Source organism: Panicum virgatum, chromosome 4N (assembly GCF_016808335.1).
Source record: "Panicum virgatum strain AP13 chromosome 4N, P.virgatum_v5, whole genome shotgun sequence".
Classification (NCBI taxonomy): Eukaryota; Viridiplantae; Streptophyta; class Magnoliopsida; order Poales; family Poaceae; genus Panicum; species Panicum virgatum.
The window spans coordinates 34738960-34763297 of record NC_053148.1 but is presented as its reverse complement, the minus strand read 5'-3'; the positions used below and the strand labels follow the sequence as shown (position 1 = coordinate 34763297).

The following is a 24338-nucleotide window of genomic DNA, read 5'->3' as shown; positions in this document are numbered from 1 at the left end:
CAGTTCTTGGGAAGGGCACCCTACTCGTCGGCTCGAGTAGGCCATGGATATCTCTAGAGTTCTTCCAACTTGGGCAACCTGACGGGGTTAGTCCTAACCTGTCAACTCTAAAGATTATTCCAATCTTCAAAGGAAGACAACTTACTCGCTACATCGAGTAGGTTTCGGGATATTTTCAAAGTTTTTTCCACTTGGGTGACCTTACGACGTCTATCCTAACCGGTCAACTTTGAAAATTACCCCAAATTCAAGGAGCATAACAAAAATTAAGTGCATGGTACTCCAAGTGGTCGACACGAGTCTCCCGCTTGCTTGGACCACCGAGGGTGTTACACTAAGGGCTTGTTGCCTCGAGAAGTGACGGGAATTTTCCGCTTGCTCAAGACATCAAGTTCATAGGGTGTTCCGTTTTCTCTTGGTACCCCGAGTAGTTGTCGAGAGTCTCCTGTTTACCTATGTAACCAAGATACTACCTAAGCTCCTGGTTCTCCATGTACTCGATGCGAGTCTCCCGCTTGCTTGGACCACCGAGGGTGTTACACTGAGGACTTGCTGCCTCGAGTATTTGAAGGGAGTCTTTTCCGCTTGCTTGTGCCACCAAGTTCATAGGGTGTTCTGTTTTCTCTTGGTACCCTGAGTAGTTGACGAGAGTCTCCTGTTTGCTTGGATAACCAAACTCATAAGAGCATAGCTCTAAACCAAACATTCCATTCCAAAGGAAATCCATAATAGGCTACAGCCTAACTCCCCTTTCAAAAAAGTGCTTTTCCCACTTGGTTAATCCTATTGGATTCAATCCTAACCGTTCATCACTAAAGTTCTGAATAGAACTAAACTACTCGACCCAACTCGAGTATACTCCGCCTCTTAAGGCAAATATCCATGGATACAACACCATGTATCTTTCATCAAGATCGAGTAGGTGCGATGCCACCAGAACTTATGAAGATCTATCTATGATACTTCATAAGTGTTACTACTCGACAGATCAGATGATCTTACAACCCTTTCAAAATAAACAAGTACTCAATAAAACACAAATTTAAATATTTGTACATACGAGTACTTGAGGCTCCAGCAGCCAGTCATCTTACAAAGACACAAGGAGATCAGGACTTGTTTAAAGTCTCCACTATCCTATCCCCTATGGTGGAGGTTTCTTCTAGGTACTGACCAAATTGATCATCGTTGTAATCAGCCTTTGCACCCTCCCCAAGCGAATCAAGTGGAGTACGTGGCCAATAGGACTTCACCAACCCGAGTACGTGTCCTACGTACTATCGGGTGGTTGTGGAGACATATCTCTCAAATATCCATGACTTTCCGAAGCATTCAGGGGCTCATCTTTGTTCCCCTCTGGGATCTCCACAATGTCCGCCATATCTTGAGCAGCATCTTTCAGCTCCCTTAGCTCCACAAGCTCCCGCTGCATCAAGTCCCGGGATTCTGACAAGTCCTTGAGCTGTTGGAGAGCTGTTGCCATCTCCTGGTCAGAATCCGCCTTGATCTTCTTGAGCTGCTCGATCTCATCTGCATTTCAGTACATAAGAATCTTTAGATCCAGTTTCAAGCTTTCCTCAATCTTTAATGATTTTGAGAATGCTGTGTACTCGATTAAAAGAAAGACTTATAAATACCAGACGAATCAAACTAGTCGAATGCAATACAAAAGCAGAGACTAAGCTCTCTTGGCTTTGGAGAGTTTTTTATTTTTTTTCCTAGAGAGCAGCTTTCTCAGACGAGAGCTTCTTCACTTGCTCTCTCAGAGCGATCAGCTCTGAGTCGTCCCGGGGCTGGCTGCTCCCCTGCTCTAACACCTCCTGCCAAAAGAGTAAAAACAAAAAGATCAGTATCTACTATTCGATCTAAGAAATACGCAAGTACTCGAATTATTCGACTACTTACTGTCAACAACTTGCGAGAAAGCTTTAGTTTCTCTTCCTGTGGTAGAGTGCTTCCCGGTGAAATGAGGGAAGTACTCGCTTCTACCACAATAGCCGCCTCTGTATGTGGCATCTCTTCAATTCTTCCCATAGTATTCCCTGTATTTTGGGAATCTAAAGGAAAAGTTTGGGATGGAAAAAACCAGTAAAACAAGAGAAAAATAAAATTGGAGAAGAGGCATTACAATCTTACCTGTGGGGATCTCCTCCGGAAGTTTCTCGCCTCCTTCCTCCTCTGGAAGCTTATCATCTTCCTCCTCAGGGAGCTTCTCATCGCTCCTCTCAGCATCTGGGAGTGGTGAATTCCGTAACATGGAGTTCGCCATCTCCTCTGCCTCGTGAGCATCCATATCAGGAATACTCGGGGGCCTCTGCGCTATAGGCTCGGGGGCTAAAGCGGCATCAATCATCTCCCTTGCCTCCAGAAGCGTATCTCTGAAAATACATATCAGAGTCAAAATATACTTAATACAAAAGATCAAACTTTGCAAACAAGTATAAAAACTTACGCAGATGCCCTTTTTACGGCAAGCTTTCTTACGCCAAACTTGGGGGGCGGCTTGCTGATCAGAGCACTGCTCCCAGTGTTCCCGGCGTCACTGACACTGGAACTACTTGCCGGTGTAGATTTCTGTGGCAGAGTAGTCCCAGTCCCCTTTGATGAGTCCACTGTGGTGGAAGGGACATTCTTTCCCACCACAGCATCATCCCCAGATGCTGTTGTCCGTGGCATCTTAGCCGCCGGACTTGGGAAAAAATTACTGGTTAAGGGAAAGCAAGTCGAAACACTTCAACAAAGTACTTGATTGCGACAAGCTTAACAAATACCTGTTACTAGTAGTTTGAGCAAAGCCATGACGCTTTCGCGCCACCGTTCGAGTACCCTTCGGATGATCCGCCCGGGTACTATTGCTAGGGCTGGGGCTATGTTCGCCATCACTATTGTCTCTGGCCGCCTCATCATCTGCACAACCAAAATTAGATATTAGAACTATCTATGCAAATTTTCCATAAGACAAGATTCTTCTTGGATCGGGCTGGCAGTATAAGAGCGCTGGGGAAAAGTTGGGAAGGACGATTAGTGCCTGGCAACGAAGGATTGCTCTTATACAGCTCCATATCCTCATGCACAAAAGCAAATTATATTGGAATTTTGCTAAAGACAAAAGTACTTGATAAGCATAAATCGACTACTTTAACTCATACCTTCCTTGGAGGGTTCGCTGCAGAAAAAGCATCAGAACAAGAGACACATGCTTTACATTTTTAAGCAGTTGTTGCACTCGACTGAAGACTTCTATATTCGAGATATCTTTCTCTGAGTATCTCGATGAGTCACTTATTCCTTGATACTCAAACCCGAACGTCTCTCGGGCCTGTAGCGGTTGGATCCTTCTCTTCATCCAATTGAATACAACAACATCTCTAGATATATGTTTTTGCCTTAGGATGGCAATCCTGACGAGTATCTCGAGGATATGACTGTCGTCAACTGGCTTCTTATTCCATTCAGGCCTCTGAACTATAGGACCTGGGGTAATCACTGGTAGGGTTTCCCATTGGTTTTCTATGTACAGCCACTTGGGTTTCCAGTTGATTACTTTGTTACTAAGCTTATAAAGGATATACACTTTTTCCCTCCCTTGCCTAAGCTGAAGGTCTGCACCACCTACTACATATAATTTGTAGGAGTCTGGCTGGGGCTTGAGATGGAAAAGGAAGCGAAAGAGCTCAAAATGGGGCTCGATGCCCAGAAAAGCTTCGCACAAATGTACGAAGATAGAAATATGAATAAACGAATTTGGGGTCAGATGGTGAAGTTGGATCCTGTAATATGACAAGAGCCCAGAAAAGAATGCCGAACAAGGGAGCCCCAATCCCCGTTCAAAATAATGGGCAAAAGCAACAATTTCGCCCGTATTTTCATACGGACGACCTTCACCCGAGGCAGTACGCCATGGGATTACTGACTTTGTTGGTAAAAGACCATTAGAAACAAGTCGCTCCAGGTCAGAGTCAGAGCACTTCCTTGCGGGTCGGCTCTGCAGCCACACCCTTGCTCTTGCTTGACTTCTTGGGGGCCATTCGGAAGTTCACAGAATGCTTCACGCGCTTGCAATGGCTAAGCCCTAATCAAGGATTTGGGACCAAGAGAGAGCAAGGAGGCGGTTTAGATCTGGAAGCTCTAAGGAGCGCAGGAAACAGACCTAAACAGTAAGAGAGGAAGAATGGCGGCCGGTGGGATAAAACCTAGTTTACCGTTCTACTTTATAGCAGCGGTGGCAAAACGGTAAATACCCAGAAGGTTAAGAGTCAGTTACCTTTTACGTTAAAAACATGATTTTTGAAACATTTCTTTTTCTGAGATTACATTCCGGAAAAAGAAAACATTTGCATCTCTTGACAACTACTCGACATAAGTTTTCTTCTTTTGGGATTACATTCCAATAAAGAAGAAAGTACTCAAACTAGTAAAACTACTCGATATTACAGCTCGAGTACTTTTTTCTAAAAGTTTACAATGACTCGGACATGCAAGCACACCTCCTGGATCTCCTAGGCGAGGCCTGCTGCAGCTAGATCGGCCCGAGGCTGTAACAAAGTACAAACTTGTTATTCCCACTTAGGGAATAATGACACTCGTATTCTGGGAGAAAAGTTTCAAGAGTAAGGAGGCAGATTACAGTAATCGCCTCGCAAAATCTGTTGTAGCATCTTGCAAAGTAATTTCTCCTTCTCCCTGAATACGTTGTGACAAGATTAATTCTCCTCACCAGAGATGGCAGTTCTTGGGCACCCACAATCTGGGAACCCCAAGAGTATGACACAACTAGATGCCACTCGTCCTCCGAGAACTTGCCTCATTGGTATATGCAAGGACATGATGTCTAGTATGGATCCGCTGAGAGAAGCAGGATTGCAGGATGAGGTAGCAGGGACTTCTCTTGTCACTCGCAAGTCCTCTTCTAGCATCTTTTGCTGAAAAGCATTACAAAAATTTCAGGAGGTCGAGAGCAAGAACACCAAGTGCAAGCCATGGCTTTAGACTGATGGTGCTTCTGGCAAATCCTCTCATCCACCTTTTATAACCACGTGGGGTTTCACTGGAGGACAACCCGTGATGCTATAGTGGCGGCAATCACATGTATAATAGTATAGATTCTCCACACAGTGAATTCCCATGTGAGCGTACAATATATAGATAAGTATCCCGGATTTTATTTTTGAGGATATTACGGGTGCAATCTGTGTGGCATATCCAATCGTATCATTTTTCTGGGATATTACCCGAAAAAGTGATATTTTCGGATATCAGATTTGATTAAACCTACAGATATTTTTAGGAATAAACTCTGATGCCACGTCTTAGATCCTTAATTCCAAATCTTTGCCCGGGGGCTACCCGCAAGATGCAAGATTTTGATTTAAGGCTCAGGGACTGCGGGATATGTGCATCAGAGATTTATTTTTCAATTTTTTTGGAAAATAAAGAAAGAAAAAGACTGAAGTGACTCTCAGCCTGATTCTACGATTCAAGCTAAGGCTCGGGGGCTACTCCATATGGAGCGCGAATACTTCGCGCACCATATATGATATCGGGGCTTGAGAACCTCAGCCTCAAAGCAACCGGAAGTACTTGGAGGACTACTCGACATATCTGAAGAAAGACTCAGAAAGCAACCAGAAGGACGTTCTGACTACTTGAAGTACTCGAAGACGCCACGCCAAGTACTCGACGCCTGCAGGACTCGGCTACGAAGAGCTCGGGGGCTTGTCAGACCTGGGGCAGCGGGACTGCTTATAGGCATAGAATGTTCTAAAGTAAGGGATAGCTTATGGATATACCTTACCTCTCTTGTAACTACCCGAATAGGTGTAGAACTAGCCGCTATACAAGGAAACTGCCCGATTGTTGTAGTAGGATTCCCACTGTACTCGGCTAGGACTCTCCATGCGACCTTGTCCTCCTGGATATATAAGGGCGGGCAGGGACCCCCCTCGAAACACATCAACACCTAAGGCAATACAAACAACCACACATGATATAGGGTATTATGCAACTCGCGGCCCGAACCTGTCTAAATCTTTGTGTTCCTTGCACAATCGAGTTCCAGAGCAGTTGATCCTTATCTACAACACTACTGATAAGGGTATCCTTGAGCAGGTTTGGCAGTAAACACCGATAGTGTCCTCCATATATCATGTTGATATGATGTCGTGCATCTGACCCTACTGTATATTTCAATTTAAGATGGTCATATTGACTTTTTTTTTACCCATTTAGGGGGCTGGGGCTCTCCCTGCACCTCATCTAGTTGCCCGTGGTAAAAAAAAAGAAAAGAAAATCATCTGGCTCCATCCGCTCCATCTTCTTCGCCACATTGTCCTGCCGCTCACCCCAACAGTGTCAGACGTCATCTTTAATGCCAGCGAGGGCAGCCCTTCCTCCCGTCCCTTTCCCCACCTCCAAGCCATCAACCCTCAGCCCATCTGCTCGCTCCACCCCCACCTCTGATCTCCCCCTCACCGGCATCGTCTCCGACACCGGTGAGGAGGGCCATCCTCCCACCCCTCTCCTTCCCTTCACTATCCTCCTTCACGTCCATATCTTCTTCATCTTCGGCGAACATCCCCATCTCGCCAGCACCCATCGGATGTCCTTCGCCGCCCTAGCCAGAGGCACCATTGCCGCCTTGCCTCACCATCCACCACCACTGCTGGGCCGTCCGCCTCCTCTGAACCTCTAGACCTTGGAGCATACAATTGACCCTCGGACCCCCAGATCCCGAACCCTAGCGTTGTCGAAGCACCGCCCATCGTTGGAGCCTTTTTCTTCCTACTTTTCAATGTTTGTTACTTTGTGAAGCTATTTCCCCAATGATTCATAGAAGTAACAAATAGGGCTCTTGATATATCATAACTCGAGAGCCCTCTCCATGTAGCTTATTCGGTTTTGGAGGCATCTACACGAACGACCTGTCGTTGGAGATCTGATGGGCCAACCCATGTGATCACACAAGGCCAGAGCAACATATCCTTTCCCATACTGCAGACCACCCTAGGGTATGTATTTTGTTGTGCCGCCAGCTCTTCATCTTCCTCGTGATATGCAGCTAGCGAACACAGCCCTAACCTGCAACCACCTCTAGCGACCAGTGTTGCCCCACCCTCCGCTTCCCTCCCCTCAGCGCCGGCTAGGACCACCCTCTCTTTCCCCCTCCCCTCCCATCCACCTAAATCTGCACGAGTGCCCCCACCTCGCCGCTAGACTCTAGCCCCCACCTCACCGGCATTGCCCCCGATATCGGCAAGGACAACTCTATCCTAGCCCACCCCTCTCCCTCCATCTGATGCCCCCTGCTGCCAGCATCTCCAATCGCCATCCTCCTTCACCCACCCGGCAGCGCCATCGCTGCCAGCGTCACCGCCCGCAATGTAGCACCACCACTGGTCCTGCGGCAAACCTGGCCACCCCTTTAGATCCGGCAACCAAACATCCCCAACCCAAAACCCCGAAACCCTCACCCCAACCTCAACCCCCTAACCTAAAGGGGAGCTTGTCGGACTCGTCACCGGGGAAGAAATGCTCGTCGGAGGAGAAGAGAAGAAAGTAAGAAATCGATTTGTTACTTCCTCATTTGTAAGAGTTACTTTGTGCTATATGCATGAGTAGGGTATGCCCTGTATTCCTTGGCATACCCAAAATTTGGGAGGAAATATTAATAAGTATATACAAATTTATGATGTCAAATATGGCTCATAGGCTCAATACAACAAAGCCTAGAAATACAAAAATTTCGTCCGTCTCGTGATCCCGTCGATGCTGAGTACCGCTCATGTCCTGCTCTGCGAGTTGCGTCCTGTCAGACCCGTGGCAGTGAAACTACTCGTAGGCATAGAATATTCTAGAGTAAGGGATAGCACATGGATGTACCTTACCTCTTTTGGAACTTCCCGAATAGGTATAGGTCTAGCTATAGTACAAGGAAACTACCCGGTCTGGTTGTAGTAGGAATCCAACGATACTCGGCTAGGAATTTCCATGTAACCCTGACCCCCAGAATATATAAGGGCGGGCAGGGACCCCCTCAAAAGAGAGACAACCTCATACAACATCTAAGGAAATACAAACAACCGCACATGACGTAGGGTATTACACACCTCGCGGCCCGAACCTGTCTAAATCCTTGTGTTCTTTGCACCACCAAGTCCTAGAGTTAGTCGAACCCTTGACTACAGTCCTACTGCTAAGGGTATCTCTGAGCAGGCTTGGCGGCTAAACACCGACACGTCCACCCCTAGCGGTCTAACATCCCATGTCCTTTCCAGTCGGTGGTTGGCGCTCAACAGGACGGTGGCTCCCCACTCCGGCGACCGGCGGGTAGGACTAGCATCTCACGTCCTCACCCCTATCAGCCATCGCTCGCATCCTCTCCTCATACCACTGTTTTGTAATATTATTTAACATTCATATTTAGAACTTGCAGTTTGGTTACTGTTACGGATTTGTTACGGCCATTATAACTTATCATCGATTATATTGTGAATTTGCTTTGACATTTTTCACGTATTTGCTTCTTTTTTTATATATATGGCATATCCAGCCACGAATTCCTGGCTCTGCCACTGATTATATGCTTAAGAAAGTAAAAGAAGACCTCTCAAGATATGTTTATATGGAGAGCCCTCTCCTTGTAGGTTTTAGGTTCATAATATGCATGGCTTCGGGACTGCCAGGAGGTTGTCAAGAACCCGGCAGCTCCAGCTATTTGAGCGCTGCCATTGTGCGGAAGATTGGTCTGGATTAGTTTAGGCGGAACGAATTGAAGAGAAGAGAAAAGCCAAAACCTCCTGTCGTGAAAGCAAGCAAGCACATACTCTTTGTAGGAAAACAAGCTTGCACACTCTTTCGGGGGCGTTGTTTGTCCTAATAATGTACACAGCAGTTTGACTTGGTCTGCTAGTGCACCAACTTATGATAGATGTAAATGTTGGCTCCAGTGGCGGAGGACGGATGAAATTTGAGGTATGGCGGAGGCGGAGGCGGGGCGGCTGGCGGCGGCGCGGAGGCGGCTACCGGACGGGCGGCGGGCGGAATGCAACGCGGGGGGAGAATTTTTTTTTTGAGCTTAGATTTTAGATATAGCGCGTGGCATAGTGCGTCATAACAGACGCTTCGCCCCTGGAAACTGGCCCAACTGCGTGAAGTGAGAAGACCGTGGCGGGAGGTCAAGGACCTTGACCAAACTATCCAATGCCGCTGTGAAATCTTTTACGTCCACACACACAGCACCCAAGGAGCCAAGGACTGTGCGGTCACAACAAAGCAGGATCCTTTTTTTTACTGGCTCTCTCTCTCCTCTCTTATCTCCAACGGGGCAACACAAGAGATCTCATGCGCACCATGCCTTAAATAAAGTTAGCTGGTTGTCGTCCTCGCGGCCTCACCCAGATCGACGAGCCTCCTCCACGCCGACGTTCTTCATCTCCACCTCCTCACCATTGCCTCACCGAGCGTCTCCGCGGTCAAGCTTTCTCCTCTACCCGTGGGCGCAGCGGGCCCCTCCAGTCCTCCCCCTTCTCTGCTCGGCGACGACCCTGTACTACGACGGCTGTTGCCTCCTTGACCCGTGGGATAACCACAGGTTGTCTCCGTTCTTTACTCTCTTCCCAGACAAGATCCGCGCCCTAGCGCTCGAAATGCAACGCGGAGGGAGGAAAAAAAAATTGAGCTCAGATTTTAGGTATGGCGCCCGCCATAGTGCGCCATAACAGGCGCTCCGCCCCTGGTTGGCTCAGCCTATTTTGAATGAAAAATGAACTGGTTCATCCTACATCTATGGCATATTCAGTGATGATAAGTGCACAAGCAGGAAGTGAACAATGTTGCAGATCAGTGATGAAAAACGCTTGAGCAGCCAAGAAGAGGTTGTACATCATGCATGTCAGCCGGCCAAGACCAGTAGGCGGCTCAGGATCTCAAGAACAAAAAAAGGAAATTGATGAACACTGAGGAGTTTTTTTTTTTGCCGCGCGCGTAACGTGCGGCGTTTTTTTTTCTGTATTGACCCCTTTATTTATTCATATATGTATCGATTATTACAAACCGAGTGTGAAAAAGGAAAGGCAGAGCTCGGTCTCGCCGTCCCTGCACGCGCGCGCCATGATCCGCTCTCCGCGTGCGCCATCCCGCACGCTAGATCATGCCGCGCGCCGACGCGACGCGCCACGGCGTGGACTACGCCTCTGGCTCAACCATACAGGACGCGCTGGGCTCGGTGAGCAAACAAGCCGAGCTCCAGCTCAGACAAACGAAACCAGACACGGACACAGGTTTGACACAGCCGACACGTACATCAAGCGTGAATTGAAAAGGATACATGCGCATCGACACGCTGGTGCCTTGATGAGCAGCAGTACTCTGCAGTTGAGGAGCGGAGCGCAGAGGAGCAGGGCAGCCGGTGGCCTCCTAGCCGGTGTTCTGCATGCCGGCGGCGATACCCTTCATGGTGAGGATGAGCGTGTCCTCCAGCCCCGGCGGGTACTCGCTGGCAGGGTTGAGCTCCACCAGCCCGGCGGGCTTCTTCTCGTCGGAGAACTCCTTGGACATTGGCGGCTGCTTCTCGACCTTGAAGCTCGGGTCCCTCATCAGCTTCAGGGTGTAGGCCTGGAACACGTTCAGCGTCGTGATGTAGGGGTTGCGCAGCCGCAGCCCCTGCTTGAGGTAGGGATCGCCCTCGAGGATTTCCTTGTGCCCAGCGATCTGAATACATCACAGATCATGAGTAGCAGTAAGTAATCAGGAGCTCATTGAATCATCACCGTGCATCAAGCTTCATATGAAAATGCTGTGAAATTTTCAGAGTCTTTCTTTTTTGTTTCAGTACCTGCAGGAGAAGCTGCTGCGTCTCCAGGTACTTGTTCCTCAGCTGCTCCCCCAAGGGCTTGAGCTCGTCGGCGACAAGCAGCTCGTCGTACAAGGCGGCGATGCTGGGGTCCCCCTTGGCGAAGACCATTTCCAGCAGGTCAATGGTGACCCTGAAGAAGGGCCACTCCTTGTACATCTCCTTGAGCTTCTGGATGTTCTTGCTGTCCTTCTTAATGGCGGACTGGAACGCGGCGCCGACGCCGAGCCACACGGGGAGGTGGAACCTCGTCTGCGTCCACGAGAAGATCCAGGGGATCGCGCGGAGCGACGTGATGCCGCCCTGGGGCTTCCTCTTCGCCGGCCGGCTGCCGATGTTCATCTTGCCGTACTCCGTCTCAGGCGTGGCCTGGAACGTACGATCGAGGAGGAATTTTTATTAGATGATGGACCGATCCATGGATGGATTAATGATCAATGATGGATATAGCTTAGTAGCTTACCGATCGGAAGTACTCGACGAAGCGCGGCTCCCTGACGACGATGGAGCGGTACTCGTCCGTGGCCACGACGGCCATCTCGTCCATGAGCTTGCGCCACTCGGGCTTGGGGGACACCGGCGGGTGCATGCCGTGCTCCAGCGTCGCCGCCGTGAACCGCTCCAGCGTCCGGAAGCAGAGGTGCTCCTCGCCGAAGGAGTGCTCGATGACCTCGCCCTGGATCGTCACCCGGATGGACCCGTTGATGGTGTCCGGCGGCTGCGACAGGATGGCGAGGTGCGACGGGCCGCCACCCCTGCCGACGGTGCCGCCGCGGCCGTGGAACATGGTCAGCTTGACGTTGTATTTCTTGGCCACCTGCGCGAGCTCCTCCTGCGCCCTGTACAGCTGCCACGCCGCGGACAGGCGGCCGGCGTCCTTGCCGGAGTCGGAGTAGCCGATCATGACCTGCTGCTTGCCGTTGATCCGCTTCAGGTACCAGTCCGCGGAGAAGAGGCGCTCCATGGACGCGGGCCCGTTCTGCAGGTCGGCGAGCCTCTCGAAGAGCGGCACCACGGGCAGCGGGTCGCGTATGTGGCACTCGCGCTGCAGGAGCTCGACGGCGAGCACGTCCGACGGCGCGGTGGCCATGGAGATGATGTAGGGGCCGAAGCTGTCGCGGGGCAGCTCGGCGAGGACGCGGAAGCAGCCGAGCACGTCGGCGATCTCCTCGGTCTGGGGCATGTCCGGGGCGAGCAGCGGGCGCTTGCCTTGCAGCTCGGACAGCAGCCACTCCTGGCGCTTCTCCTCGGGCCAGGAGCGGTAGGAGCCGATGCCGATGTGCGTGGTGATGGCGTCGATCACGTCGGTGTGCCGCTCCGACTCCTGCCGGATGTCCAGCTTCACGAGGGAGAGCCCGAAGGCGGAGACCTGCCGGAGGAAGTCCAGCAGCCTCCCGTCGGCGATCGTCTTGTCGCCGCTCTCGCACAGTGATTTGTAGCACAGCTCAAGGGGCTCCAGGAACTGAAGTTTGTATCAGACAGTGAGTACAGTGACTAGTATTAGCCAATAAATGATGAGATCAATTTGTTTATGAACATTCTCTAATTACATTGCATTACATTACCTGCTGAACATTGCTAAAGGTCAATTCCTCCGGAATGTCAGAAAACTCATTGGTCAGCAGTTGGCGCGCACGCTCGCGGGTGTTGTACAGTTTGTCCCTCACGTCACCAAGCACCACGCGATACGGCTCACTTAGAGGAATTTGCTTCCAGAATTCTGCGGATATACATATGAATTCTCTTCAGCACGTATTTCAAATCTGAAAAGTATAAGGCTGACTGGCTAGTGGAAATATATATAATAATGTTTTGTCACCTATGTAGTGCTTGGCAGCTTTCTTCGGAGCACTGTGTATTTCTTGCGCGCGAGCACGGAGTTCGTCGTTGCAGCGCCACATAGAGAGCTGGAAATAAATTCATGTATCAGTGAGCTGTGTATGTTCACTTGACTTGTCAGTCAACCAGCCAGCATTATTTTCCTCTCACACCAAATTAGCACCAGCCATAGGCAGACAGGCAGCGTTCAGTCCAAATACTAATATGCATTTACCGTACCTCAAACATGAGTTCTTCTAGCCCATAGAAGTACAAGTTTGCAGCCATCATCCGTGACAGGTAGCATACATCCCTTGTCACCTCAGGCGTAACTCTTGGGTTTCCTACGCAAACCAAAAAATCACCACTAATTAATACATACTTACTCATAAGCAATAATCTGAAAACCGAAACTGGGGATGGATCGTACGTACCATCACGGTCGCCACCCATCCAAGAACAAAACTGGATGAGAGGAACATTGTAGGGGAGACGCTCGTCGATCCCGATGTTCTTCAGAGCAGTGTCCAGACGACGCAGAAACTTGGGAACACCCTTCCAGATGGTTTCGTGGATGTAGCTCATCCCGTAACGCATTTCGTCCTGTGGGGTCGGCTGTGCTCTCCGGATCTCATCAGTTCTGAAGGCTGCTTGGATCTGTACGTACGTGAAGAACCAACATACATATCAAATTCAGCACTAAGCTAAGTATTTTTTTTATTTTTCTACATAACATACATGGCCTCCGTTCTGCACAGTATTTTTGATCTAATAGTAGATAGCCCTAAAAAAGGTATTTGGGATCTGATAACAAAGGCTGCTTTGAATTTGTAATTATTATAACAAATTAATGGAGTGGAAAATTCTGACTTATCTTTAGCTGCTTGCAACAATTATTTAAGGAGTAAAAATTCTGACTTGTCTTAAATTTTTAGTTAGAGAGCACGTCTTCTAGGCTTGTCAGCCACACACACCTCATACAAACAAACAGCCTGTATTGTTTCATTAGCACAGAACCGAAGGTCTAAATGAACTTGAACCCTACCATTAATATATACCATACACGTATATTGAAGGATTTTCTAGCCCACTAATAAATTACACGTGTCATTCACAATGTCTTTAACTTACCAGTCCACGTATTGTGTTCTATCTCTATCAAATTAAAAGAAGAATGTAACGACCAAAAGAGACGGGTCTCCACTCTCCACTCTTCCGCCTCACATGGGGGAAATAATGTCAGAATACCCTGTCTGACAGGTAACTAGTCTGATGCAACTTAGCAAAGACCTCAGACAGAGGTATTTTATGATACACAATATTGGTCTATACTAGTGTATGAAAAGGACTAGTATAGAAACATCCTAAGGTTTAGATTAACTATATACTACTGAAAAGTTCAGTATACCGGCTACTGAAAATTTTATTTGGACTATCTTTGTTTTCATTTATAACTAGAAAATAATTATACTAATGGTATTTTCATATTCACTAGTGTCAAATGCACGTACCTCCCTGGAAAGAGCCTCGTCGAGCTCCTTCTTTTCGTCCTCCGTGACGTCCTTGGCATTCAGCTGATTGATGCAGTTCCGGATCCTGCGTGCAAGCACAAGACGGAAGACGCATTTCAGTTGTGTAATGCCGAACGAAATCGAAGGGAAAATGAGGAGAGTGATACGTACCTGGCGTGCTTCTGGAGGAGCGACCTCCGGACGGACTGCGTGGGGTGCGCGGTGAGGACGAGGTCGACGGACTGGTTCTTGAGCGCCTCGAACACCTCCTCCTTGGACTTGCCGAGGTCGACGAGGCGCTTGATGGTCTCGTCGATGTTGGACTCGGTGGTGGCGGAGCCCTCGTCGGCGAAGTCCCCGCTCTTGAGCTTGTTCCGGCGGCGGTTGGCGATCTGCAGCTCCTCGGCGAGGTTGGCGAGGTTGAGCATGTGCTGGATGGAGCCCGCGACGAGGATGGCGTCGGCGGGGGCCAGCGCGGCGAGCCTGGACCCGAGCTCCTTGAGGCGCGCGGCGTTGCGGTCGCCCTCGTACTCCGCCGACAGCTCGTAGCAGTCCTGGACCTGCAGGCAATGCGAACTCGATCGATCAGGCGGCCGGCCGGCGAACTGGATCGATCGGAAGCAAAGGTGATCGAGCGTCGATCGATCAATCGGTGCTTACGAATTCGCGGATGGCGGGGCCGTGGAGGTCCTGGAGGATGTCGAGGAAGCGCTCCATGAGGAGGACGTCGTACTCGACGAGTTTGTCATCCTCGGAGACCTTGCCGGGGGCCAGCTGCCGGAGCTGCGCGTCGATGGAGTGGTGGCGCTCGGAGGACGCCATGGCGCCGTGCGCGGGCGGGCGGGGAGGCCGGCAAGCGAGGCTAGCTAGGTGGCTGGAGAGGGGGGCGCGCGCCGGGCTAGCTAGCAGCTGCAGTTGCGGTGCACGGCGGGAGCACGGGTGGCTTTAAATAGGGGCGGGGAGCGGGCGAGTGTGTGCACGGGAACGCGCGCGGCCTCTTGGCGGTTGGAAAGGAGGCTAGGCTTATCCGATCCACAGGAGAGGGCATGTGACCGGCGGCCACCGCGCGAGGGGAGCGATCCGGACAAAACCGTAGCTTGCCTTCTTGTGCTCCTGGCCTTTTGGCAGAATTCGCGCGCCTGCGGTGTGTCTTGACTTGCCGTACTGCTACTGCAATGGAAGGTCCTCAATACAAGACCATCATCATATCCAGTTGGGTCCATGTCCACCACAGATGAGAGAATTAAGGTCACCCACACTTAGCTCACACACACTACTTCTCCTGCAAGGTGTCAGGATCGACTCAGGAGTGGTTCAGATCGAGCAAGAGCCCAAGCCATTCGAAAATCAAAACTTTGGAGCAAAATGGTGTCAATAATGTACAATATATAATTCACACTAGGTGACGGGGACCAAAATCTCGAACTTATTGTTAGCCTCAAGATTAATCCAAGATTCTCCCCTTCATTTTAAGGTTAATCATCATAAACCCTTCCAAAGTGGAACTTCGTTCACACTAGAGCAATGTGTCATGGTGATCAATAACGAATTACTGGACCGCATTACTTATAGTATTACATTCCAAATCAATCAGAGATTCACATAATACATTATGGGAGTTGGTTTCATAAATGATCCTCTTTTGTCCAGAATCAGAGGTCTTCCAGTAAAAAACTGGGTGATAGGCCTTTCAAAAGCCGGTCGGCAAATATAAATTCAGTACTAATGTCCTCAATCTTAATTATTTAATCCTAGACTCTATCTTTCAGAAGGTGATACTTCATGTCAATCTGTGGCACAAACACTAAACTTGCTGTTACTCGAATAGAAAATTGCGAGTTGATAATTGCAATACATAAGTAGAAATTAATGCTGTCAGTAACCACTCTTAATTCCAGAATAAAATTCTTTAGCGATACTCAGACTACATCTGTTTATTGATAAAACTCCTGCAAGGGCCAGAGCTGAGGGCTGATGTGCTCGTTTTCGTCTGGATCAGGCCGTAGACACGATCGAGACAAAAGAATACCTGCCACCCCTCACTTGTCTTCTTCTGCTGCAGTTGTGTCTTGACGCGATCCTGACAAAACCATACCCGTCGGTCGTGACTTCTTCTGCTCCTCGACTTGGCAGAATTTGCATGTGGTGTGTCTGGGCTCGCCATACTGCAATGGAAGGTCCTCAATATGAGCCATCCAGTTGGGTTTATGTCCACCACAGAGAAGGGAAGTCACCAACGCTCAGCTCTCACACACATCTCCTGCAAGGAGTCAGGATGACTCAGGAGTGGTTCAGTTTGAGCAAGAGCCGAGGCCATTCAAAAATTGAAATGGAACGGAAGTCATTCATGACTGGAGGAAAAGTAATGGTGTCAATAATGTAGAATTTACATAAAGGGGCAGGCAGTCGCATGCCAGAAGGCCGATCACTGACCGCATCCATGCCTCTGAGCTAGCTAGCCGCCTAGAGTAAGTGCACCTCTATCTCTATAGCTAATATGACCTATTGCTCCACAGTAAGGTACACCTTATGTATTGAGAAAACTACCAAGCCACCAAAGTAAAAATCATCATCCAAGATAGTTAGCACAAGGGGGATTATTTCTAGTCTAGGCTAGACAAATTTGCGTATAAGGTGTCACTTCATTGCGCATAGATCAAGGTATAGTTCACACTTGTAAGCATAGAGTGCCGGTGTCTTGGAGCTAGCCTTTGGGCTCACCTTCTTGAATCTCTAGTTTTGTGTATGAAGCAATGACAAGAGGATTCCACGGGTTCACATAGGCCCTTGCTTGCTATTACAGCTCATGCTCCATAATAATGATGGCGCTAAGTGGAGGAGAGGCTTGAAGAGCAACTTGCCCATCCAGCTTGGCGCCCATCTTGGTGGTGATAATCCAAGAACCTTGCTGGTTGGGAGGGTTTTAGTGAATAGGAGCATATTCTTGATGGTGCAGCGACATGGATTAGAGCGTGACAGTTTATTCATTGATACGATAACATGGGATGAATACTTGTTCTAAGTTTGTACCTCTAGCCACACTAGATAAACCTCACAGCACATCAATATATGCAAGGATAAGTTTACATTGAGCAAGTGATCATTAGTTTGGAGCCTAGGAGGCTAGGAATAGTACGTGTGCTAGTTCACCATCTATTCCTCTAAAGGTGGCACTTGGTTGTTTGACCTTGAGCGAGCGGTGTATCTAACCACCAAAACATTTTGTTGTAATTTTTGAGGCACTAATTACCGGTCTAATATGGAAACCTAAAAAATTACTAAAACAACCCAAAATCTTGTTTATGTTTACTTACGTCATAATCATTTTTTATTCCTTTTTAAAGAATACCATTTTCATTCTCATTTTTAATGCAAAAAAGATGAGAATCTAAAAAATAATCCATAGTAAACATGATTTTTTTTCATTTTTGCGTTCATCCCTATATTTCAACAGCGATATTGTTCAACATTAGCACTACTATGCTCCACTATTATAGAGAGGAACGTTTTGTAATTGTGTGTGTGACCGAGAAGGACATGCGGAACCAAGTTGGTGTTGTGGCTACCACATCACACAGGACCACCGTAAAACATTCCCAACATATACGATATGACCTCTAGTTTTAACACTTGAGGGATGAATTATATTTTGTTTGATTTGAGCAAAAAAACTAAACGGCAAGAATATGAGAGAAATAGAAATAGACACATTTTAAGAAAAAGAACTCTTGGTTTAAGTACAAAAGTAATTAAATTCTCTATGGCGTGCGGTACCACAAGACGTATCTCGTGCGACACCGCCTAGGATGCTAACATATGGCGATCGACATCATCGGGAGATTGCGATTTCGTTGGAGTTTCACGTCGTCCAACCAGCTTGAGCGCTCGGCATTCTTTGTGTATGGTTTCGGATGCACTATGGAGCCGACTAGGATGGCGTGAAACTCTTGCGGAATCACAATATCCCTGATGGTGTTGATTGTCATGCGTCATCAGCATCATGGAAGTTGTCCCACCAGGTGGGTCGTGAATTTTCTTCCTTCAAGTAGGCGTGCATGATGCTACTCATCCAAAGTTGTCATCATAAACTGTGTCCGAGTTGTTTATCAGTGGGGTTATCTAACATTTGTAAATGAGTTTGTTTGTTTCCCTAGTATCAGTTCTCAGGCTTCATGATTGTTGTGTTAGTTGCATGAACAACTAGAAAATGACTAGCATCCTTGATTTGTTAACTTATTTTTTGAAGATGTAAGTGAATCTTAAGATGCACGGATGTAAGTGAATCTCGATAAGCTGGCACAATTGATTGCTAACTTTTGAACTTGTACATGGATATTGTAGGGCACTGGTTCACAAGTTGAAGGCCGAGGGTGCCATTTTTGAGACTGTTGGTACAAGTAGACTTAAGTATTGTACTACCAGTTTGCAACTCTTAGCGACTTTTGCTTTATTTTATGGTTGCTGTATTCATTATCTTGGATGTGGTAGGTTCCAACACTTGAAGATAAATTTCTTGCAATGTCCATTTGGTTGCTTGATGTATGCCTTATCCAAATGTGTATTTTTGTTCTTACTCCCATGTTGTTACAATTTGTCAATGAATCATAAGATGCACAGATGTATACATGAATAATTGTTGATGATTGCTCTTTTGCATGTATATGTGATCAGAGAAAACTATGATGTGCATAGGTGAGTGAACCACCTATGTACTACTGTGTATATATAAAGGAGTAAAAAGTACTATTGATATTTTTTTATTTTCTCAATTCATCATTGGTGATGCGTTTTTGCCAAAACATGTCACCAATGACACCTCATTGGTGACGTGTTTTGGCAAACTATATCGCCACACTACTACAGAAACCTTTTGTAGGGGCGGTTGAAACGACATTTTTAGGGTGGACAGCGCACCCGCTCCTGTTTTTCGCTGCTAAAAATGGCAATTTGCAAGGGCGGGTACATTACCCGCCCCTGAAAATGCATTTCTAGGGGTAGGTGTCCCGCCCCCCTGGGAATCATTTTCTAGCCCGCCAAAAAATTTGAATTCCCTCAATTTTGTTCTATCACAGCAAACCGTCTGTAGTTAGGGGGTAGACTATCCGTTGGTTCAGACATTCGAACTTCACTGCTATTTTTAAAATTTGAATTCTCACAATTTTATTCTATCAAGTTAGTTTGCGATCGAATGTCATCGGATCGACATGGAACATGTTTCATAAATATAATAATTACGCTTACAAAATTAAATCATATATATCATTACAAAGCATAATTACTATATAGTACATCATTAAATGAAGATCAAATCCATGTTCTTCTCCTAGTTACCAATGCTACTTGAGGAGGCACGATGCTTCTTATTTTTCCACTCACGAAGACCAATATACTTAGGATTTGTTGCTAATTCGTGGTCTTTACTATAAAATATGCCCCTTGGCTTGATCACTTCATGCATAATGAAATGGCATAAATCGGCAACTACTTCTAGAAATTCTTTCTCATGTAGGGGCGGTTGGGGTGGGGGGGGGGGGGGGGGGGCGAGCCACCCTACAAATGGATTTTTAGGGGTGGTCAGATTGCTACAGTAACCGCACAATATTTGTAGAAACGGGTGAAATTTTAATCCGCTCCTTAAAAAATCGAGATGTTGTTACAAATCATTTTTGTAGTAGTGACAATTACCCCCATTGATGATGCATTTTCGCAAAAAACGTCACTATTGAGGGGTCATTGGTCACATCAGTGATGAAAATTTGGTGATGCAATATTTTTGCGTCACCGATATGAATTGAATCACGTCTCTGATAAGGATTTCTGGCAGTGTTAAGTTTTGCTCCAGCAGTTCCTTCTATAAAATTTGCGTGAATCTTAAATTAAGCAAGCAATTAATTTTGTTGTGGCTTATATTTGAGTTCAACCCTACCCGTGTCCAAGTAGGGCCCGATCCGTAGCCACATTCTTTTGGATTTCATTCTCAATTCCATCGAGTTGCGGACTGCAGAGGCTATTCGAATGGCAAACGAAAGGGATGGGCGGCAGCACCATTCGTCTTCTGTTTCGAGCGGACGGGACAATAATCGAGCTTAGAGCAGTTTTAGTGGAGAGTATCATCTAACAGTTATAAAGACTGGGAATTTAGTAACTATGTCAGAGAAGTGTTATATCATCCTATGAAACTCCCTCTCCTATCTCCTCATAAATGAGTCTCTTATGTTAGTAAATTTTGTAATATGATATGACATTTAATATTTATGACACTTTTATTAAGAATTGGACGGTACTCACGGCGGCGGCACTTCCGGGTACCATGCGAAAGTACGAGGATGGAGTCAACCTAAGCTATGAAAGAGCTGATCACTGGGATCCTCCCGCCTCCGCTGTTAATTCCTTCCTGATAAGCATGCCACCAAATCTGCAACGGTTTCTATCACCACATTGTTGAAGAAGAGCCGAAGAGGTTGTAATGGTTCAGTCTGTAACACGATGTATAAAGTCTGCATGTTAAGGTACAACCTGTCTGTCATTCAACTAATGAACACAAACATTTCCATGGCTGGTCACTGTCTTCTCTGCAGGGTAAAGTTTTTTCAGGGAAAAGTTACGTGGTTACTTATGTTTGCCTTATATGTGGAACCATTTTAATTTTCCCCACAAACATTTATGATGTCGATGCAAAATTTTCTGAACTCTGACCATATATATATATATATATATATATATATATATATATATATATATATATATATATATATATATATATATATATGACCGAACAGTGGAGCTCTACTTACCTTCCACAATTCATGACACTCCTACAAAAACACGCCTCAGTTTAAGGGCAAATTAAAATTTCACCCGTTCCTACAAATTGAGCTGATGTGGCAATATAGCCGCCTCTAAAAATTTATTTGTAGGGGCAGGTCACCCCCTCACACGCCCCTACAAATTGGCACCATTTTTAGGGACGGATGACGGATTAAAAATTTCATTTGTAGGGACAGGCCATGCCCACATCTGAAAATAGATTTTTAAGAGCGGCTACGTTACTTGGCCCTGAAAAAGGTATTTTTAGCTGCGAAAACCAGCAACGGGTGCGAAACCTGCCCCTAAAAATGAGTTTTTACCCACCGCTACAAATGCTTTACGTAGTAGTGTGAACCATTTAGTTCATGTTAATAAGATATTAATAAGTACACTACTATGCAGAATTTCCGAGCTCACTTATTGGCTTAGGTAAATTCTAAATATATACTCTGGTGATCCTGTATCAAAATAAAGTTTGAACTACGTCACCGTGCCGAACACCATACAGAATACGTGGAATGCCAATCACAGATTTGCAATTTCAGCATCATTCTTAGCAACAAACAACAATTTATGGGCGTGTTTATTTTCGTTTTGATCCGATTTTGGATAAAAAAAAATCAAAAATCCCACCCAAACGGTCCGCTTAAGTTTCGATTCTATGGGCCGCTGATTCCCATGGATGCTCCAGAATAACGTGCGGGCCGATTCCCCCAGAAGCGTCCGAATACTCGAGTACCTGGTAAGCGGAACGATTTTTCGCCGACTCCCTCTCTCCCCGATACCCCTTCTTCCCCGACCCACCCTCCCTTGCATCCCCTTCCCTGCTGCCCCTGTCCTGCGTCCGCTTCCCCGGTGCCCCTGTCCTGCGCCAGCGACAGGAATCGCTCCGTCCATCGCCCCTGACCCTGGATCTGTCACCCCGGCTCTTGCCATGCACCGCCGCTGCCCCAGGAAGGTGCGCCGCCGCCCTTTTTTCCACTTGGAGTAGTGCCACCGGCCCTGACTGACGCCGGCCCCTGCAGTGCGCCGCCACCACCCCTGCCGTGCGCCACTACCGCCCCTAAGAAGGTGCGCCATTGCCGCCCCAAGAAGGTGAGCCGCCTCCCCTTTTTTGCGATTGGAGTAGCGCCGCCGGCCCTGACTGATGCCGGCCCCAGCCCTGCAGTGCACCGCCGCCACCCCTGTCATGCGCCACCGCCACCCCCCAAGGTGCGCCGCCCACCCGTGTAGTGCAGCGCTGCCACCACCGCTGCCTCCAAGGTACGCTACCGCCCTTGTTGCTGGATGGATGCATATTTTTGGTGCATTGGTGGGATGTGCATTGGACAGTAGTTGGTAGTATAATTTTTTTTTGAAATACTAGATCTTGTATTTTTAGATGGAAAAATCAGGAGAGGTTGTGGCAAAATTGGACTCATTTGCCGCCAAAGTTTTCAATAATATTTGCTACGAAGAAGTTTTTTCCCACAATCGCCCTCAACAATGTTTGAACAATGTGGGATATGCAAATCTAGTTTGCAAACTTTTTGAACGAACCAAATGGCCATACACTGAAGGGCAAATGAAGAACCGAGGGGATGTACTAAAAAGAAGTATACACAATGGAAGACCTTGAATTTGAGAGCCACAGGATTGGGAAGGGATCCCAGTACTGGTTGTATTGTTGCTGATGATGACCAGTGGAAGGAACAAGAACAAGTGAGCCATACATTAATTATGTATACATCCAAATTTCAGTTCTTCAACAAATTATCTAATTATCTAATGAATGCATTTATATATTTATTTCAGGCTATGCCAGGAAGTACTTCTAATTTTAGATTTGTACCATTTGAGCATGAGGACCAAATGAGAATAATGTTTGAAGCTGTTATAGTTACAAATGAGACCTTTTATGTTCCAACAGGGCATGGCAACAGTGATCAAGTTGGGGAGGGTGATGCTGAGGGTAATGATGATGGAGAGATAAGCAGAATTGGAACTAGTAAAGAGAGGAGGGCTGGAAAAAGGGCTGCACATTACTCACCTAAGGGGAACAAGAAGAAGACTTTTAGAGACCAATGCATGAAGCGTTTGGTTGACGCATATGAGATTAAAGAGGTGTTTAATCATGCACATTCATCCCTTAGAAATGTGATTGAGCAATCATTTGGAGTTCTAAAGATGAAGTGGCGCATTCTCTTGAACTTGCCCAGTCATCTAGTTAACAAGCAGTCCAAGATTATAGTTGCTTGTATGGCCCTTCACAATTTCATTAGAGAATGTGACTTAGAAGATCCGCATTTTCAAGAAGATGTTGAAGATGATAGTCCTCATCCAACTTATGACAACAAAGATGATGGTGGTACTGGAGATGATGTCGATATGAATGCATTTCGTGATGCGATCGCTACCGCTATGGTTTCGTGATTTAGTTGTATCCATCATTTATGTACTCGTAGTTTAGAAATTAGAGCTGGAACATGTATTGGTATATTGTGATATTAATCTATTTGATCTAATAGTAATATATGTAGTCAGGATACTTAGAAAATATAAGAATTATTGAATTCTACTCGTATTCAGCAAAAAAATGAGATGTCATCCGCCTCAAGGGAATTTCAAACATTTTACCACTCAACTCAGAGAATTTACTCAAAATAATTAGGACAGCCAAACACCCAGCTTATTCAGATAACCGATTCTACATACAGCAGACTTATCTCATCATTCTGATTCTCAGAAAAGTGGGGTTCAGAAAAGCGGAAAGAAACAGAGCCTACAGCACTGTTCCGACATCTCAGCTAGCAGTCCTGCATGACAGCTCTAACACTCAGGCAGGGCAGGGTCTGCAGGGTGAGAGAGACAGAGGCAGCAAGCAATGCTGCAATTTGTAGTGCAGTGATCCCCAATCCTTTTGCACTAATCCTTGCTTTCTGAAGAAGAACCAAATACTAATATTAGTAAACAGTATCGAATAGCCAGCATCCAGTTTTGCATTCAGAAGTCACCAGAACTTAGAAGCCATACAACTTTTTTTAAAAAAATGAAATATCTCCGACCTCAACTGCACATAGCTATGTTTTTGCAAAATTCTCAGCACATAATCTGAAAAAATAGAGAAAAGAGTACGCAAAGAAATTAAAAACAAAGTCTATTATTGCTTCTCGTCATTTGCAAAGTCTTTAATTAAGAAAGGAACCGGAGAACTGCTCCAATACATCTCGTCATTTGCATCTTTGTCCGTTCATGGAGTACCACGATTCACATCCAGTAGGATGTTTGGAACAGAGACGGCCACGTGGGAGGCAACGCTATGCGTCGTCGCCGGCTCGCCGCGGATTCGCACCAGCCTCAGTCCGACCGATACG

The 24338-nt window shown here is 46.9% G+C and overlaps 2 protein-coding genes and 1 long non-coding RNA gene across 4 annotated transcripts; 1 reads left to right on the top strand and 2 right to left on the bottom strand.

Moving 5' to 3' along the window:
• Positions 1–1032: 1032 nt before the first annotated feature.
• Positions 1033–2231, bottom strand: LOC120671383. Its single transcript, XR_005673624.1, has 3 exons — positions 1906–2231; positions 1638–1820; positions 1033–1530 (listed from the first exon to the last, which is right to left on the bottom strand). It is a non-coding gene; the product is annotated as an uncharacterized LOC120671383 (long non-coding RNA).
• Positions 2232–9994: 7763 nt separating this feature from the next.
• Positions 9995–15352, bottom strand: LOC120670681 (phosphoenolpyruvate carboxylase 1-like). Of its 2 annotated transcripts, XM_039950835.1 has the most exons (10): positions 14839–15352; positions 14350–14738; positions 14179–14263; positions 13102–13324; positions 12908–13011; positions 12669–12756; positions 12415–12569; positions 11313–12311; positions 10832–11218; positions 9995–10707 (listed from the first exon to the last, which is right to left on the bottom strand). In XM_039950835.1, the coding sequence occupies exons 1-10, from the start codon at positions 14998–15000 to the stop codon at positions 10414–10416; spliced, it is 2886 nt and encodes a 961-aa protein (XP_039806769.1). In that variant the 5' UTR covers positions 15001–15352; the 3' UTR covers positions 9995–10413. The 2 variants fall into 2 exon arrangements, with proteins under 2 accessions (XP_039806769.1, XP_039806768.1); XM_039950834.1 differs by having other exon boundaries at positions 12908–13324; positions 14839–15168.
• A 7192-nt stretch (positions 15353–22544) lies between these two features.
• On the top strand, positions 22545–23561 carry LOC120671112. Its single transcript, XM_039951356.1, has 2 exons — positions 22545–22686; positions 22780–23561. The coding sequence occupies exon 2, from the start codon at positions 22783–22785 to the stop codon at positions 23395–23397; it is 615 nt and encodes a 204-aa protein (XP_039807290.1). The 5' UTR covers positions 22545–22686; positions 22780–22782; the 3' UTR covers positions 23398–23561.
• The last annotated feature ends 777 nt before the right edge of the window (positions 23562–24338 follow it).

Bases quoted from the DNA above. Each gene is read 5' to 3' on its own strand.
- LOC120670681 (XM_039950834.1), bottom strand. From the start codon at position 15,000: ATGGCGTCCTCCGAGCGCCACCACTCCATCGACGCGCAGCTCCGGCAG. The intron at 14,739-14,838 runs GTAAGCACCGAT...CATTGCCTGCAG, and splicing joins GCCCCGCCATCCGCGAATTC to GTCCAGGACTGCTACGAGCT. The intron at 12,570-12,668 runs GTGACAAAACAT...GTATATCCGCAG, and splicing joins AGCTGCCAAGCACTACATAG to AATTCTGGAAGCAAATTCCT.
- LOC120671112 (XM_039951356.1), top strand. From the start codon at position 22,783: ATGCCAGGAAGTACTTCTAATTTTAGATTTGTACCATTTGAGCATGAG.